Source organism: Microcaecilia unicolor, chromosome 1 (assembly GCF_901765095.1).
Source record: "Microcaecilia unicolor chromosome 1, aMicUni1.1, whole genome shotgun sequence".
Lineage (NCBI taxonomy): Eukaryota > Metazoa > Chordata > Amphibia > Gymnophiona > Siphonopidae > Microcaecilia > Microcaecilia unicolor.
The window spans coordinates 771,404,084-771,422,970 of NC_044031.1; the positions used below are offsets into that span (position 1 = coordinate 771,404,084).

The 18,887-nt window shown below is 46.8% G+C and overlaps 1 protein-coding gene across 1 annotated transcript in view; it reads right to left on the reverse strand.

The window, feature by feature from the left end:
• The window catches only part of RASGRF1 (Ras protein specific guanine nucleotide releasing factor 1), a 328,543-nt gene that overhangs the window by 24,168 nt on the left and 285,488 nt on the right, over positions 1 to 18,887 (reverse strand). The window contains exons 20-22 of the mRNA XM_030192898.1: positions 14,490 to 14,547; positions 8,135 to 8,141; positions 3,131 to 3,230 (exon numbers count right to left, since the gene is read on the reverse strand). Coding sequence (XP_030048758.1) covers positions 3,131 to 3,230; positions 8,135 to 8,141; positions 14,490 to 14,547 — 165 coding nt within the window. The remainder of the gene's footprint in view (positions 1 to 3,130; positions 3,231 to 8,134; positions 8,142 to 14,489; positions 14,548 to 18,887) is intronic.

Below are 18,887 nucleotides of genomic sequence, written 5' to 3' on the forward strand. Positions count from 1 at the left end.
AAGTGTTTTATTTCCTTATTACTTATTTGTTTGAACCTAAGAAATTATAAGAGTTTGTGGAAACAGATGAAGAATGCTCTGCAGCAACTTCCTTCAGTTACCACTGTACCGGCTGCAATAACCGATTAACCTTCCTCCCTCAGAAAATGTGAAGTGTAAGATTAACCATTTTGAGTTTTTCTTATTTTCTTTAAGATTGTTTTCCTGATCTTGGATCTTCCAATTGTGGACAATTATGTAAATATATATTGTTGAGAGAAAATGTTTTCCTTTTTATATTAATTTCTGTATTTCCTTACATTTATGTGATAAATGTGAATGTAATTAAGTAAAATGTTTAAAAAATGGTATGGGATTTGCATTCAAACCATACGAGGAGAGACTTGCCGACCTGAACATATATACCTTGGAGGAAAGGAGAAACAGGGGTGACATGATACAGATGTTCAAATATTTGAAAGGTATTAATCTGCAAATGAACCTTTTCTGGAGACGAGAAGGTGGTAGAACTAGAGGACGTGAATTGAGGTTGAAGGGGAGCAGACTCAGGAGTAATGTCAGGAAGAATTTTTTCACGGAAAGGGTGGTAGACACGTGGAATGCCCTCCCGCGGGAGGTGGTGGAGATGAAAATGGTAATAGAATTCAAACATGCCTGGGATAAACACAAAAGAATCCTGTTTAGAAGGAATGGATCCACGGAATCTTAGCAGAGATTGGGTGGTAACACTGGTAATTTGGAAGCTAAACCAGACTTCTACGGTCTACGCCCTGATCGTAACTGAATAGTACAGATGAAAGGGGGGCCTATGAGGATATTCAGAGACACTATCCGGATAGTACAGAGGGGAGGGGGGCCTATGAGGATATCTCTTGAGCAGGGACTGTCCTTCCCCATGTTTAAACTTGTACAGCGCTGCGTAACCCTGGCAGCGCTATAGAAATGCTAAGTAGTAGTAGTAGTAGTAGTATCCGGATAATAAAGAGGGAAGGGGGGGGGGTCTGTGAGAATATTTAGTGACACCATCCTGATAGTACAGTGGGGTCTGTGAGGATATTCAAGACACTATCCGGATAGTACAGAGGGAAGGGGGGCCTATGAGGATATTCAGAGACACTATCCGGATAGTACAGAGGGGAGGGGGGCCTATAAGGATATTCAGAGACACTATCCGGATAGTAAAGAGGGAAGGGGGGGGGGTCTGTGAGGATATTTAGTGACACCATCCGGATAGTACAGTGGGGTCTGTGAGGATATTCAAGACACTATCCGGACAGTACAGAGGGGAGGGGGGCCTATAAGGATATTCAGAGACACTATCCGGATAGTATAGAGGGGAGGGGGGTCTGTGAGGATATTCAGAGGCACTATCCGGATAGTACAGAGGGAAGGGGGGCCTATGAGGATATTCAGAAACACTATCCGGATAGTACAGAGGGGAGGGGGGCCTATAAGGATATTCAGAGACACTATCCGGATAGTATAGAGGGGAGGGGGGTCTGTAAGGATATTCAGAGACACTATCCGGATAGTATAGGGGGGGGGGGCAGTGGTGTGCTGGAGCCGGCTCGCACCGGCTCGCAAGAGCCGGTAGTTAAATTTTCTGCCGGCTTGCGAGCCGGTTGTTGAAAATAGCGAGCCGGCTCTGGCTGTTCTCCCTCCCTCCTCCCTCCCTCCGGATCCGCCTCACCGCCCGCTTGTTTCGTGAATTCTTCGGGGCAGGCAGTCTTGCCTGCCCGCTTCCAGCGCTGACTGTCCTCCCTTGCCGATTCGCCCTTTAAAAATGGCCACCGAGACTTCCAGAGGCGGCCTCGCGAGACTTCGGCTGAAGTCTCGGCGGCCATTTTGAAGCGCGAGTCGGCATTGGCAAGGGAGGACAGTCGGCGCTGGAAGCGGGCAGGCAAGACTGCCTGCCCCGAAGAATTCAAAAAAACAAGCGGGCGGTGAGGGACCGGATCGGGAGGGAGGAGAAGAATTCACGAAACAACTCGGGAGGGGGTGGCAGGGTGGAAAAGGGAGTCGCTGCTGGGCATGGGTGGATGGAGGGGGTTCCTGGGTATGGGTGCATGCAGGGCAGGGGAGAGGAGGGTCACTGTTGGACATGGGTGCATGCAGGGGAGAGAAGGGTCATTGCTGGACATCTGGGTGCATGCAGGGCAGGGCAGAGGAGGGTCGCTGGGTATGGGTGCATGCAGGGCAGGGGAGAGAGAAGAAATGCTGGACATGGATGGAGGGGAGAGAAGAGTGAGGAAGGAGATGAGATGAGGGAAAAGGAAGAGAGGAGAAAAACTGCACATGGATGAAGAAAATAGGCAGAAGCTGAGGACCAGAAATGAAGAAGAAAGGAGGAAAGAAATAAATGGAAAGGAAGCCCTGGAAACGGAGTTAAGAGGACAGATAGCAGCAGAATCGGATACTGGGCCAGCATGCGCAGAAAAACAGTCACCAGACAACAAAGGTAGAAAAAAATCATTTTATTTTCATTATATTGTTTGGAATATGTTCACTTTGAGAATCAGGTGCTCAACATTAAAAGTTTATATTTATTTACTTATTTATGGCATTTTATCCCACATTAAACGTGAATTAGATTGGAACCTGGGATCATTTAAATTTTTTTCCTGGAGAGAGTAATGCATTGCTCCCCCCCCCCCCCCCCCGGCTATAGCCAGCTCTGCAATTTTGGGGGGGGCGCCGAGGTGGACGGGGGGGCACAGTGGTGGACTGGGGGGGGGGCGCCGAGGTGGACTGGGGAGAGAGCCTGTTGTTAAAAATTTACCAGCACACCACTGGGGGGGGGGGGGGGTCTGTGAGGATATTCAGAGACACTATCCGGATATTACAGAGGGGGTCTGTAAGGATTCAGGGACACTTACCAGACCCTGCTGCCCAATATCCACAACTAGCATTGACTAAAGCAGATATGCAAATAATGACAGCAGTTATCTGGATATTTCCCTTTGAATATTGACCTGGCTATATTTATTTTCTGCAGTGGTTCCTCTCAGATGCTCAGAGGGTGTTACCTGTACAGTATATTCTCTGCCTGGAGACGAGGTCCTTGGAAGTTCAGAAGAAAAGTGAGTAGATGAGGGAGATGCACAGGAAAGAAAGTTCAGATCTTACTCACTCATAGGGAATCTTTCTAAAGATCAGATGGTCCAGCAGGGTCAGTTGCTCTGCAATCTCCAGTGCTGAGTGGCTTTCAAAGGGCTCCAGTTTGCTTCCCTCTATCTGAGGAAAATAGATTGTGAATCTGTATTATTATAATGAAGTGAAGAGATAACACAATACCAGTTGGAGGTTCTCTCTTTCAGCCCTGACCTACCACTTTTTACTAGTTCCCAGGGCATCAGCTGTGGCGTGGGAAGTCCCTTCTGGCATCAGGGAAACAGGATTTCTACATTAGCACCTTCAGGCTGATGCCTCCCAGGACATTTTGGATATTTAAGGGGAGGGGGCACCAAAGAAACTTTCGATAATTTTTAAAATATTCTTTGGGATCTACCAAATAATTCTGATTTAGACTGGCTACTGTCACAGGCAGGTAGCTGTGCCTTTGGGCTGATGTACTTGGGGGGAGGGGGGGAGACCTTTGCTCGATTCTTACATTTATCATCTCCAGTCTGATGCCTCCCAGGATCTTTGTAACAATGTTTTAATACTTTTTATTTAAAACTCAAAACACGTGGAAGGGCATAATTGAACGGGGTGCCCTTTTCATGAGGGCGTCCTCGCAGGACATCCCCGCGAAGGGGCAGGGAAACCCGTATTATCGAAACAAGATGGACGTCCATCTTTCGTTTCAATAATACGGTTGGGGACGCCCAAATTTCAAAATTTAGGTTGACCTTAGAGATGGTCGACCCCGGTTTTTGGCCATAATGGAAACCGAGGACGCCCATCTCAAAAATGACCAAATGCAAGCCCTTTGGTTGTGGGAGGAGCCAGAATTCGTAGTGCACTGGTCCCCCTCACATACCAGGACACCAACCGGGCACCCTAGGAGGCACTGCAGTGGACTTCAGAAAAAGCTCCCAGGTGCATAGCTCCCTTACCTTGTGTGCTGAGCCCCCCCAAAACCCACTCCCCACAACTGTACACCACTACCATAGCCCTTAGGGATGCAGGGGGGCACCTAGATGTGGGTACAGTGGATTTGTGGTGGTTTTGGAAGGCTCACATTTACCACCTCAAGTGTAACAGGTGGGGGGGATGGGTCTAGGTCCGCCTGCCTGACGTGTACTGTACCCACTAAAACTGCTCCAGGGACCATCTGCATACTGCTGTCATGGAGCTGGGTATGACATTTGAGGCTAGCATAGAGGCTGGCAAAAAATATTTTTAAAGTTTTTTTTTAGGGTGGGAGGGGGTTGGTGACCACTGGGGGAGTAAGGGGAGGTCATCCCAGATTCCCTCCGTGGTTATCTGGTCAGTTTGGGCACCTTTTTGAGGCTTGGTCGTAAGAAAAAATGAACCAAGTAAAGTCGGCCAAGGGCTCGTCAGGGACGCCCTTCTTTTTTCTATTATTGGCCGAGGATGCCCATCTCTTAATCACGCTCCAGTCCCGCCTTCGCTATGGTGCCAACACGCCCCTGTGAACTTTGGTCGTCCCCGCGACGGGAAGCAGTTGAGGACGCCCAAAATCGACTTTCGATTATGCCGATTTGGGCGACCCGGAGACAAGGATGCCCATCTCCCGATTTGTGTCGGAAGATGGGCACCCTTCTCTTTCGAAAATAAGCCTGATACTGCAAATACATAATCAGTTTATTTATTTATTGCATTTATACTCCACATTTTCCAACTATTGGTAGTTTCAATGTGGCTTGCAATGGAATTAACAGAAAACAGTTATCATTGCAATCTTAGATCTTAGAATTGCTGAGCTCCCACTCTCACTGTAAGCCTGCACTGCACTTACTTTAGAATTGTTACGCTCCCACTTTTGCAGCAGTCTACACATTTATCAGAACTGCTGAGCTCCCGTTTTTACAGTATTCTACACTCTTATTAGAGCTACTGAGCTCCAACCTTTATTGTAGCCGGCTCTTGGGTAAGGCTTTCCTCAGCCATCATCTTTCACAACATAATTTCTAGACATGCAGAAGTCAGGTAGATGATCACTGGCCCTCTGTGTCCTGCCCTGACGGATGCTCTTCCTGCCAGAGCCCAAGTATGAAGCGGAGAAAGCTGCAAAGCTGGGAAACAGACCGGAGAAATGGGAACATCTGCTGGCGATTTCAATCCGAATCACTGGACCCTGTCTACATCTACCCTTCCGATGCAACACTAGTGAGAAGCCTACAGTAACCTGCATCAGTTGGGTCACCCAGGGACGTCAGAACCAGAGACCTTAAAGGTCAAACCTGTAATCTGTGAGTAAAGAAACTTTCCTTAACTAACTGAACTAATCCTATAACTCTGAATCTTTTGGATTCCTTGGAATTAAAAGAAGCCTATTACTGGCTCCAGGAATTTCACACAGAGATGCTAAATGTAACCATTTGTTCCTCTATTTGATCGAAGATTCAATTGATTGATCTGCATTCGAGCTAACTGAAATAACACACAAGATCAAAACACCAAACTCATACCAAAGAACAAAACTATTCCTACAGATCCAATCATGAGGAACAACCCCACTACTACTCCATAGCAATCAGAAACCAAGATGAATACCCCCAAACTACTCCTAATAATATACTCCTTATCACTGTTCCACCTTACACTAACCACCCCTCTTGCAGACAGTAATACCATATGAATACTGCACAACCATCAAAGACTGATCAGACACACCACAACCAATCAAACAGACAACAACCTAAGCAAAGGTAGAACACCAACATGTAGACAATCAAATCAGAGCACACAGAAGGGCCCTAACAAAAGCACCCCGGCTAAGAAACGACAACTAATAAAAGTTCACACAATACCAAATGCAGAAGACCCATACCAAACAATCCAAGTGGGTTATATCAATGCCAGATCTGCAGTAAACAAAACGGCAACACTAACAGACTGGATCATGGCAGAAGACCTTGACTTACTCTTCATCAGCGAAACCTGGATCCATGACCAAAAAGATCCCATAATCCTAGATCTGTGTCCTCCAGGATACAAAATCACACACTGGACCAGGAAGGAAAAAAGAGGAGGAGACATAGCACTAATCTATCAATCTCACTTTATCACCAAAACCATCGCTGAGTCCATAACACCCCAACTTGAAATCGCTTCAATCAGAATCCACAACAAAACCCTACGTGATTACTTAAATTGTGTACTGCTTTACAGACCCCCTGATAATTGGAACGAAGGCCAGACCAACTTCGTCTTCTCATTCCCCACACAATTTGTATCTCTGTAAAATGATGTGTCTATATCTTTTGTTATCTATGATACACCTTATTCCCTTTTATTGTAAGCCGAACTGAACCTATGTCATCTCTGTCACACTTTGTTCCCATTTATTGTAAGCCGTACTGAGCCCACCATCGAGCGGGGTATAAATGCTACAAATAAATAAATAAATAATTCATGGACTTCATTTCAAACACATGTGCAACCAACTCCAATGTACTAGTACTAGGAGACATCAACCTTCACCTAGAAGACCCAAACTCTACCAACGCACGAGAATGTAAGGAATTCCTTCACTTATGGGATTTCAAATGGCCACAACTGCAAGCAACCCATGTCAAAGGGCACACACTCGATCTCATATCACACAAACTATTAACAGACCAGACCAGAACATAACAATAACAGATATTAAATGGACAGAAACACCCTGGTCTGATCATTATAAACTAAACCTATCATTACACTGGCGAAAGAAGGGAATACACCAAACACAAGAACACACTACATATACATCCAGAGGCCATGTAGACACGAAAACATTCTGGCAACTGTTATACAACAATAGATGGACAGCACTAACTGAATCCACAGGCTACCTCCTGGAATGGGATAAAAGATGTAAATGCATACTAGATGAAATATCACCTTTACGAACAAGAACATCACGAAAGCACAGCTCGATACCATGGTTCAACGATGAACTGAAAAAGCTAAAAACACAAACCAGGCAACATGAATGAGCATGGAAAAAAACAAAAGATGAACACACATTCAACACATGGAAACAATCACAAAGAAAATACAAATACGCAACAAGACAGATCAAAAGATCATACTATAAAACCAAAATAGGAACAGATTACAAAGACACAAAGAAACTATCCAGCTTATTTTCGAAGGAGATTGCCGGCCATCTTCCGACACAAATCGGGAGATGGCCAGAGATCTCCTGAAGTCGGCCAAATCGGTATAATTGAAAGCCGATTTTGGCCAGCTTCAATTGCTTTCCGTCGCGGAGCCGGCCATACTTCAAGGGGGCGTGTTAGTAGGGTAGTGAAGGCAGGATGGGGGCAGGACGAGAGCTTGCTCACGAGATGGCCGGCTTTGCCCGATAATGGAAAAAAGCCAGCCTTGACAAGCATTTCACTGGCTTTACTTGGTCCCTTTTTTTTCATGACCAAGCTTCAAAAAGGAGCCCCAACTGACCAAATGACAACCAGAGGGAATCGGGGATGACCTCCCCTTACTCCCCCAGTGGTCACCAACCCCTTCCCACCTAAAAAAAAATATTTTTTGCCAGCCTCTATGCCAGCCTCAAATGTCATACCCAGCTTCCTGACAGCAGTATGCAGGTCCCTGGAGCAGTTTTAGTGGGTGCAGTGCACTTCAGGCAGGTGGACCCAGGCCAATCCCTCCCTTCCTGTTACCCATGTGGTGGTAAATATTGAGCTCTCCAAACCCCCCCAAAACCCACTGTACCCACATCTAGGTGTCCGCCTAAGGGCTATGGTAGTGGTGTACAGTTGTGGGGAGTGGGGTTTGGGGGGGGGACTGGGGGGCTCAGCACACAAGGTAAGGGAGATATGCACCTGGGAGTTATTTTTGAAGTCCACTGCAGTGTCCCCTAGGGTGCCCGTTTGGTGTCCTGGCATGTCAGGGGGACGAGTGCACTACAAATGCTGGCCCCTCCCACAACCAAGTGGCTTGGATTTGGCTGGGTCTGAGATGGCCGGTTTTGGTTTCCATTATGGGCAAAAACCGAAACCGGCCATCTCAAACCCGGCCATCTCAACATTTATGTCGAGATTTGGCCGGCCCCAACCGTATTATCGGGAAAAAAAGATGGCTGGCCATCTTTTTCGAAAATACGGTTGGCTCCGCCCATTTATGGAGCCGGCCCCAGAGATGGCCGCCCATAGAGATGGCCGGCCCCGTTTGATTATGCCCCTCTATATCAACTAGTGAATAAACTCCTAGATACCAACCGGGTCACTGGATCGAAAATAGACACCCCACCTGCAGACAAACTTGCTAAGTATTTCTACGAAAAAATTGTAAACCTACGCAACATGTTACCCCAAGGCAACACAGACATCGAAAACTTCCTAGATTTATTTATTTATTTATTGCATTTGTATCCCACATTTTCCCACCTATTTGCAGGCTCAATGTGGCTTACAAGGGTCTGTTATGGCATCGCCATTCCAGGGTAACAGATACAGTTGATGGTACAAAAAGATCATGGATGAGAAAAAAGCTCTAAGCAGGCAGTTATAGAAAGATGACTTTCGGAGTGGAGAGGAGAAGTGTTATAATTAAGCTAAGGATTCTCATTGTAGGCCTTGTTGAAGAGATAGGTTTTCAGGGATTTGTGAAAGTTAGTTAGTTCGTGAATTGTTTTCAAGTCAGTTGGCAATGCATTCCACAACTGTGTGCTCATGTAGGAGAAGCTAGTCGCATGTGTTAACTTGTATTTTAATCCTCTACAGCTGGGGAAGTGTAGGTTAAGAAATTTGCGGGCTGATCTTTTGGCATTTCTGGGAGGCAGGTCCATGAGGTCTAGCATGTAGGTCGGGGCATCTCCGTGGATGATTTTGTGAACAATCGTGCAGATCTTGAATGCTATACGTTCTTTAAGTGGGAGCCAGTGAATTTTCTCTTTTTTTTTTTTTTTGTAACATTTGTACCCCGCGCTTTCCCACTCATGGCAGGCTCAATGCGGCTTACGTATTGTATACAGGTACTTATTTGTACCTGGGGCAATGGAGGGTTAAGTGACTTGCCCAGAGTCACAAGGAGCTGCCTGTGCCTGAAATGGGAATCCAACTCAGTTCCTCAGTTCCCCAGGACCAAAGTCCACCACCCTAACCACTAGGCCACTCCTCCACTTCTCTCTTAGGGGTTTTGCACTTTCATATTTTGTTTTTCCATAAATAAGTCTGGCTGCGGTATTCTGGGCTGTTTGAAGTTTCTTGATAGATTGTTCTTTGCAGCCAGCGTACAATGCATTGCAATAATCCAGGTGACTTAGCACCATTGACTGTACCAGGTTACGGAAAATGGATCTCGAGAAGAAAGGTGAGCTGGACCCAATAAATGGAGTACACCCGGCGGACCGCACTTGGCTAAACTTCGCCCCCCTTACCACTGATACTGTAACCCGGGCGCTCAGGAGGTTCGCCAACACTCACTGCAAACTAGATTAATGTCCCAACTACTTACTGAAATCAGCCCCTGACCGCTTCATAGTAGATCTCACATCCCACCTAAACTACTTGCTTCAGCAAGGTCTCTTCCCGAAGGAAAAGAGTAATATTCTACTCAACCCGATACCGAAGGACACCACGAAAAAAGCAAATGAAATCACCAACTACCAACCAGTAGCATCCATCCCACTGTCAGTCAAACTGATGGAAAGTATGGTAGCCAAACAACTAACAGACTACATAAACAAATTCTCAATATTACACGAATCACAGTCTGGCTTTCGCCCGTTACACAGCACAGAAACAGTACTACTCACCAGTGGCGTTCCTAGGGGGGCGGACACCCGGGGCGGTGCCCCGCCCCCCCCGGGTGCAGCACCCCCCCCCCCAAAGCAGTGCGGAACCCCCCCCGATGCAGCGTGGACCCCCCCCCCCCGATGCAGCGTGGAACCCCCCCCCCGGGTGCACGCCGCTGGGGGGGGGTGCCGTGGCGCGCGCCTGCTCAGAGTTCCCTGACTTTGCGCGTTCGCTGGAGCTCCCTCTGTCGTGAAGTCAGTCAGCGAACTCAGAGCAGGCGCGCGCCGCGGCACCCCCCAGCGGCGTGCACCCAGGGCGGACTGCCCCCACCGCCCCCCCCTTGGTACGCCACTGCTACTCACCCTACTAGCCAAATTCAAGCAGGAAAAAGCAATAGGAAACAACATCCTCCTCCTCCAATTCGACATGTCTAGTGCATTCGACATGGTAAACCATAACATATTAATAAGATTACTTGACAAATTTGGGATTGCTGGCAATATAGTTAACTGGATCAAGGGTTTCCTAACCACAAGAACCTGTCAGGTAAAGTCAAAATCAAACATATCATCACAGTGGAAAACAGATTGCGGAGTACCACAAGGCTCACCACTATCTCCGATCCTCTTCAACCTAGATGTGAAGCGTCTGTTCACGCTTTCCAAAAATACTAGGACTAGGGGGCATGCGATGAAGCTACAATGTAGTAAATTTAAAACGAATCGGAGAAAATGTTTCTTCACTCAATGTGTAATTAAACTGTGGAATTCGTTGCCAGAGAATGTGGTAAAGGTGGTTAGCTTAGCAGAGTTTAAAAAAAGGTTTGGATGGCTTCCTAAAGGAAAAGTCCATAGATCATTATTAAATGGACTTGGGAAAAATCCACTATTTCTGGAATAAGCAGTACACTCAACGTGTAATTAAACTCTGGAATTCGTTGCCAGAGAATGTGGTAAAGGCGGTTAGCTTAGCGGAGTTTTAGAAAGGTTTGGACGGCTTCCTAAAGGAAAAGTCCATAGACCGTTATTAAATGGATGGGGAAAATCCACTATTTCTGGGATAAGCAGTATAAAATGTTTTGTACATTTTTGGGATCTTGACGGGTATTTGCAGTGGTGTGCTGGAGCCGGCTCGCTCCGGCTCGCAAGATCCGGTTGTTAAATTTTGCCTCCCCAAGCCTCTTACACAGGGTGCCTGTACAGCTGTAATCCAAGCAATTTTGAAAAAAAGGCTCTACTAGACCCAGCCAACTAGAGGCCAGTTTCTAACCTTTGCTTTCTTTTAAAAGGTGACCGAACAGATTGTCTATAACCAGTTAATGGAACATATTGAAATGGATCCTGCATATCACCCTAGGCAATCTGGATTTAGAATAGGACACAGATGTGAGTCTGTCATAACCTTAATAAAGTCCAAGCTATGTTGGATCAGGGACACATAGTACTTTTGACCTTCACAATGGTTTATCAGGCATTTGTAAGAAATTGCTCACTTTTCATAAAGATTTCTGGGGCTACTTTCTCTTCTTGGTTGCTACCCTGTAGAGTGCCCCAGGGGTCTGTTATTTCTTCAGCGTTATTTTAATCTGTTCCCGAGTCCCTTGGGAACCCTTATTCATTTTACGCTGTGATATTTTATTGGTTTTCTATATTGCATTACTGTACTTCAGCAGTGCTTGACATCTATTCCTACCTGGCTTCAAGACCAGTTATGCTAAGACAACAGTTGTCCAGAATGTCCTTTACTGATCGCTTCGTTATTTGGGTCTTCTATTGTCCCCGCTGATTCAGTTAAATATTAGGGGGGGGGGGATTATCAATTCAGAGTTATCTTTTAGGCCTCATATTTCAAATGTGATTAAATCAGGGTTGTTGTTTTTTTTGCTTTGTGGCAGTTAAGTGTTGTGTATAGGTATTTGAGTTTTGAGACTATGTATATATTACTCCATGCTTTTCTATTCTGTAAGATGGACTACTGTAATACAGTTTATGATGGTATTCCAGATTATAGTTTAAAATGTCTACAGACCCACTTTCTTTGTCAAGCTTGCCATTTTGACCATGTGACTCCTCTCTTATTCTACTTACACTGGCTGCTGATAATGCATCAAAAAGAACACAAACATTGCCATAATGGGACAGACCGAAAGTCCATCAAGCCCAGTATCCTGTTTCCAATAGTGGCCAACCCAAGATCCCAAAACAGTTAAGCAAATTTTATGCTGCCCCTCCTAGAAATAAGCAGTATATTTTCTCAAGTTCATCTTAATAATTGCTTATGGACTTTTCATTAAGGAAATTATCCAAACCTTTTTTAAACCTTATGTAATAATATGTGACTCGCGACTGGCTGCAGGACTCATAGACACAGGAAACAAGAATTCTTTATTACTGTATTCAACTATTCAAGAGCCTGTTGCATCACACTTCAGTTCAGTGCTATCAATGTTGTTGTAGAACCCTAAGGAAGCAATCTCACTAGACCATGCCCCAAACACAATGTTATTAGTTCAATACAACCACAGTTCAACACAGGCTTTCCTTCAGCCTGAACACACAACATCCAAGTAAGTGCAGAAACTTCCTACCTTGAAAGTCTTTCCCGCTTAGATTCTGGAGATATAAGCTTGAGGCCCACTCTGCTTCCCTGAGCCTCCCCCCCCCCCAGGTAGTATAGCCCAGCTACCTTCTGGGAAGGATTCCTTCCCTCCCAGTCAGACCTCTGCCCTTGAGGGTCTCACTGCTGGAGACCTCTTGCCTCAGGGTCTCTCTGAACTACTCAACCCCAGGGCATTTAACCACCTCCCAGCCTGAGCCCCACCCTTGCCTCAGCCTGTGATATGGCAGGTTAGTACCACCTGCTGTAAGGAGGCTAAACTACAGCCTCAGTGAGGGAGTGTTCTCAGGGCCACCTGCCACTATATCACTCACTCCCTGGTGTGCTGAAAATAGAAATTCGGCATTTTTGTAGACGCGCTAAGAGATGGGCTGAGCGAATGTGAAAATCACACGCTACAAGTAGTGGAGGCCACTCTTTAGCACATCTTTGTAAAAGGACCCTTTAGTTAAACTAGATGAGTATCGGAACTCTATCTTCAATATTGAAACTAAAATTATGGAACACTGTGCCTGCTAACCTATGCTTCGTCGAAGGTTTAGAAATGTTTACGAAATCTCTTATAACATATTTGTAAATGTCCTCTTGTTGCTGCTTTGTTACTTACAGGGGAAATCCATTTTTGGTTTTTGACCCTAAACAGCTTATAAAATTTATAATAGCTAGAGAAGTTGCTACCATTGTTGGCGTGCCACCCACAATCGGTAATCCATGACCAGTTGTGGTCAGTTTGATGTAACCTTCTTCAATAGAAAATGGAATAATAATTTCCTTTCTTTGAAAATTTTCCTGATGGTCGATGAGCTAGTAGGGTACCTCGTTCGGAAAGATCTAGGAGGTGCAGGACTCACCCAGTTCAATGGCCGTCCTGAACATTACACAGCATGGAAATCCATCTTCAAGGACACCATAGCAAATATGAGGCTGACTCCCAAGGCAAGAGGCTTCATAGTTCTGAGAGATGCAAGAGTGGATGGAAGTAGAAATCTGAAGAAAGGAAGCTTGTTGCAGAGATGGGAGGATGATGAAATAGATGGAAGCAGTTCAGAGATGAGTTGTGGCTTTGTGCAATATCATGAGAAAGAATGAACAAGGTGAAAAGATGAGTTTTCTTCAGGGGAACAGAAGGCTGTGGAGTCAGGATGGAGAAAGTGCCTTGTGGAGACAGAGAGGTCAAGAAGAGCCCCACACAAGTCTAAGGAGGGGGAGGAAAAAGGACCGATAGGGACAAAACCTGTTATCAGATAGCAGAAGTGGTTCCAGAGGGCAGTCCTTGATTGAAGGGAAAGGTCATACCCTGGCTGAACCATCAGGACAGAGATAGTAAGAATAATCAGGAAATGATAGAAGGTAAACAAAGGAGCCAAGCTTGGCTGAGAAAGGGAGGAAGTATAGACATGAGCTAAATCCTCAAATCTCTTCCCTTTCTTAGCAGCTGGTGTAGATGGGCAGATGGATAGGTCATGTTGCACTTTCCTAATACCTCCTTTAACATTGGCTTCAGAATGAAGAACGGTTTACAATTATCGAGGCTGATCTTAAGTGGAACTTATCTGGTTAGGAAAGGCCTCCACCCAGAAAAGTCACACCGGATTCCTACCTTGATTTTCAGTGACCTTATCTGCTGAAAATATAGGCAGTCTGGGTGCTGCTGAGGTGCTGATCTGGGAATTACCTGCTTAGCAGCATAACTTTATTTAGGTAGTTATCGGGATACTGGTCTGAATATCATTAGTGTCAGCAGGATAATCAGTGCTGATAACTGGGTGTGGCCCAGCACTGACCATCCAGGAATGGAAAAACCTTCAGAGGTTGGCATTTAAAAAAAGAGCACTGATTGCCCTGGCTGAACATTACCACCATTGCTAATTCCTCCACTGAAGGGGCATCTTATGAATCTGCCTGAAAAGGGACAGCTGCAGCTACTTTGTAGGGACTTCAGAGAACAGTGCTACAAGACGCTGAGCATCTTTAGAGAAAGCAGTGGCAGGTGCTCCCCACCTGCAGGATCTCCTCCAGCGTGATCTGATTGTCTCCTGGATCTTCCTGAGACAGTGTCCTACAGAAGACAAAAACAACGGGATTTAGTAAATAGAAAAACAAATAGGCAACAACATGTCTCAGTGTCTGTCCTTACGCTTTAAGTACCAAAGAACACAGGACAAAGAGAATACAACGTGTCTCAGTGTCTGTCCCTACAAGGAAAGTACCACAGAAAACAGGACAAATAAGCAACAACGTGACTCAGTGTCTGTCCCTACACTGAAAGTACCACTGAAAACAGGACAAATAGGCAACAACATGTCTCAGTGCCTGTCCTTACGCTTTAAGTACAAAAGAACACAGGACAAAGAGAATGCAACGTGTCTCAGTGTCTGTTCCTACAAGGAAAGTACCACTGAAAACAGGACAAATAGACAACAATGTGTCTCAGTGCCTGTCCTTACGCTTTAAGTACCAAAGAACACAGGACAAAGAGAATGCAACGTGTCTCAGTGTCTGTCCCTACAAGGAAAGTACCACAGAAAACAGAACAAATAAGCAACAACGTGACTCAGTGTCTGTCCCTATACTGAAAGTACCACTGAAAACAGGACAAATAGACAACAATGTGTCTCAGTGCCTGTCCTTACGCTTTAAGTACAAAAGAACACAGGACAAAGAGAATGCAACGTGTCTCAGTGTCTGTTCCTACAAGGAAAGTACCACAGAAAACAGGACAAATAGGCAACAACATGTCTCAGTGCCTGTCCTTACGCTTTAAGTACAAAAGAACACAGGACAAAGAGAATGCAACGTGTCTCAGTGTCTGTTCCTACAAGGAAAGTACCACTGAAAACAGGACAAATAGACAACAATGTGTCTCAGTGCCTGTCCTTACGCTTTAAGTACCAAAGAACACAGGACAAAGAGAATGCAACGTGTCTCAGTGTCTGTCCCTACAAGGAAAGTACCACAGAAAACAGAACAAATAAGCAACAACGTGACTCAGTGTCTGTCCCTATACTGAAAGTACCACTGAAAACAGGACAAATAGACAACAATGTGTCTCAGTGCCTGTCCTTACGCTTTAAGTACAAAAGAACACAGGACAAAGAGAATGCAACGTGTCTCAGTGTCTGTCCCTACAAGGTTATCAATAGAAATCAAACAAAATAAAACATGGAAAAGAAAATAAGATGATACCTTTTTTATTGGACATAACTTAATACATTTCTTGATTAGCTTTCGAAGGTTGCCCTTCTTCATCAGATCGGAAATAAGCAAATGTGCTAGCTGACAGTGTATATAAGTGAAAACATTCAAGCATTACTATGACAGTCTGACAGGGTGGGAGGATGGGGGTGGGTCGGAGGTATGCATGGGGACATCAAAGCATATCATTGATATTCTAACAGGATGGGTGTGGGTAGGTGAGGGGTGGGGTGATCAACAGAGACATACAGCTTTATGGTTTATAATGGGCTAGGAACCCCAGGTCCTTGTTAAGTCCTTTCTGTTGGGTGTTAAAATATTCAATCATTCTGACTTCAAAGGTCTTACGTTCTTGTATGGTTTTAAAGTTACCTTTCAGTGGGACAGCACTTCACAGAACCAGGACACTGTACCAGTGATTTCACAGCAGTGGCGTAGCCACAGGTGGGCCTGAGTGGGCCGGGGCCCACCCACTTAGGGCTCAGGCCCACCCAACAGTAGCACACATTTGGTGGTAGCTGGTGGGGATCCCAAGCTTAGCCAGCTGAAGTCCCCTTGATGGTAACAAAAACACTACTCTCCACGATACCAGCACCTGCGCATGCTCAGTATTCAGCGCATGCATACTGCAGACTGCCATGGTGGAAAGAAGCATTTCACCGCAAGCTGAGATATTTTTGTTGGTGGTGATTGGGGGGGGGGGGGGGGGAAGAGCACTTGGTGCCCACCCACTTCTTGCCTAGGCCCACCCAAAATCTGTAGTCTGGCTACGCCCGTTTCACAGTGAGAATACTGAAAGGTAACTTTAAAACCATACAAGAACGTAAGACCTTTGAAGTCAGAATGATTGAATATTTTAACACCCAACAGAAAGGACTTAACAAGGATCTGGGGTTCCTAGCCCATTATAAACCATAAAGCTGTATGTCTCTGTTGATCACCCCACCCCTCACCTATCCACACCCATCCTGTTAGAATATCAATGATATGCTTTGATGTCCCCATGCATACCTCCGACCCACCCCCATCCTCCCACCCTGTCAGACTGTCATAGTAATGCTTGAATGTTTTCACTTATATACACTGTCAGCTAGCACATTTGCTTATTTCCGATCTGAGGAAGAAGGGCAACCTTCGAAAGCTAATCAAGAAATGTATTTGTTATGATTCTGCAGGTTTGGCTGAGGGGGAGGGGGGACGTCTCTTCTGATTGGCTGCCAGGGGTTGTGGTGACGTCAGGGGATAGTACTTTAGCCTGCAGCTGAAGAGTTTCTCTGCTTTTGCGTTACTTATCTGGTGGTAACAGGAAAGCCTGATAGGTTTCTCTCAGAACGTGCTCTAGGTTCTGACAGGGATCTGTGTTGATTTAGAGTATTCTTTTCCTTCCCTCTGGGTTAGCTGCTGCTGTGTGTGTGTGTGTGGGTAGCTCTGTAATCAGGGTCAGCTGCTCGTTTGTTTAGTGGGGGCTGGGCATTGCTCAGCCTCCCGGGCTCTGGGCTGAGTGAGAGCGTTCTCCTTTGTTTGTTTGTTTTAAGGATTTCTCTTCCCAGTGTCCTGGCCTGCTGGCTCAGTGAGTTTAACCCTTTGTGTACTGTGTGTATTGTATTCCTGCCTCTGCCAGTGTGTTTGTTTGGATGGGCCCCATCTCTCTGATTGTTTGTTGATTTATGGCACTCTCTCTCTGCTGGCTCTACAAGCTTAACCCTTTATGTTCTGTGTGCCTCTGTCTACAGTGGGTTTGAGGCAAAGGCTTTCTGCCTTCCTTTGTGTTTGGTTCCTCTGGCTTCTGCCTGGGGCTCCTACCCTGGTGGGGAGGGGGTTGCTGTGTTAGTTCCCCTGTCCTGCGCTAGTCCCCTGCGTGGGCGTGGCCCGCTCTGGTCCTTTGTTTCCCCCTCTGCCCTATTGCTGGTGTTCAGCGTGTGTCTGGCATCTTGGGGCCCTCTGGGTTCTTTCACCCCTCCCTGTGTGTGATTGGGTTCCAGTTCAGCCGTGAGGCTCGCACGAGTGGCTCTGTCTGCGTGGGTTCCGGTTCGGCCGCGAGGCCCGCCTGTATGCCTATTTCCCTTCTTCCTGAGGGACTGGGGGGAGGGGTAGCTTAGGGGGTATTGTGTAGCTGGGGTGTGCGGTGGTGGGTCGGTCTCCCCTTGGCCTGGGTCGGCGCCCTGCTGGCCTCGGCCAGGGCCCAAGGGCTCACGACCAACCCAACGGATTACAGAACGCAAAAAAGCCATGAGCTCGACCGATCCATCCCCCATGCAGCTGCTCCAGCAATTGCATGCTCAGCTACAACAGGTATCGGGAGTCGTGAACGCACTGTCTCAATGGGTAGACTCGCTGACTGTCACGGAGGCTGCGGAGGTCCCGCCAGCAGCTACTCCGCCTAGTTCCCACGCATGTGGCCGAGGGATTCGGGTGGCTACGCCCCCGAGGTACGAGGGCGACAGTAAGACCTGCCGGGGGTTCCTCAATCAATGCCAAATTGTCTTCGAGTTGCAGGCCCGGGATTTTCCTTCGGATCGGGCGAAGGTGGCTTATATTATCTCTCTACTGGCAGGCCCCGCTCTGGCCTGGGCCTCGCCCTTATGGGAGAAGAAGGATCCCCTCCTGGATAATTTGGCAGAGTTTTTGAAACAATTTCGGCTCATCTTTGAGGAACCCGGGAAGCCCTCCTCGGCGGCGACTCAGCTGTTGAACCTACATCAGGGGCGACTCTCTCTGGGTGAGTACGCCATCCAGTTTCGGACTTTGGCCGCAGAGCTAGGTTGGGATAACCCAAGCCTGACTGCGGTATTTTGGCATGGTGTCTCGGCCAACATTAAGGACGAACTCACAGGCCGGGAGCTGCCCTCAGATCTGAATGACCTCATCCGTCTCTGTACCCAGGTGGACATCCGGTTCAGGGAGCGGGCCTGTGAACGTCGCGCTGGTCAGCAGGTTGCAGGGGCTAACTCGAGGAGCTCGCACAAGAGCCCTGCTTCCCCGTCGCTGGGTGTGCCCGATGGGTCTGAACCTATGCAGGTTGACCGGGCGGCCCAGGAGAGACAGCGGAGACGCTCTAAGGGGCTGTGCCTGCATTGTGGAGTGAAAGGGCACTTTGTCCGTGAGTGCCCGAAGAGAAAGAAGTCGGGAAACCAGCAGCCCTGATACCGGCTAGGGAGACCGGGTCAGGGCCAAAGTCCTTCTCCCCTTGGATGCAGGTTTTGG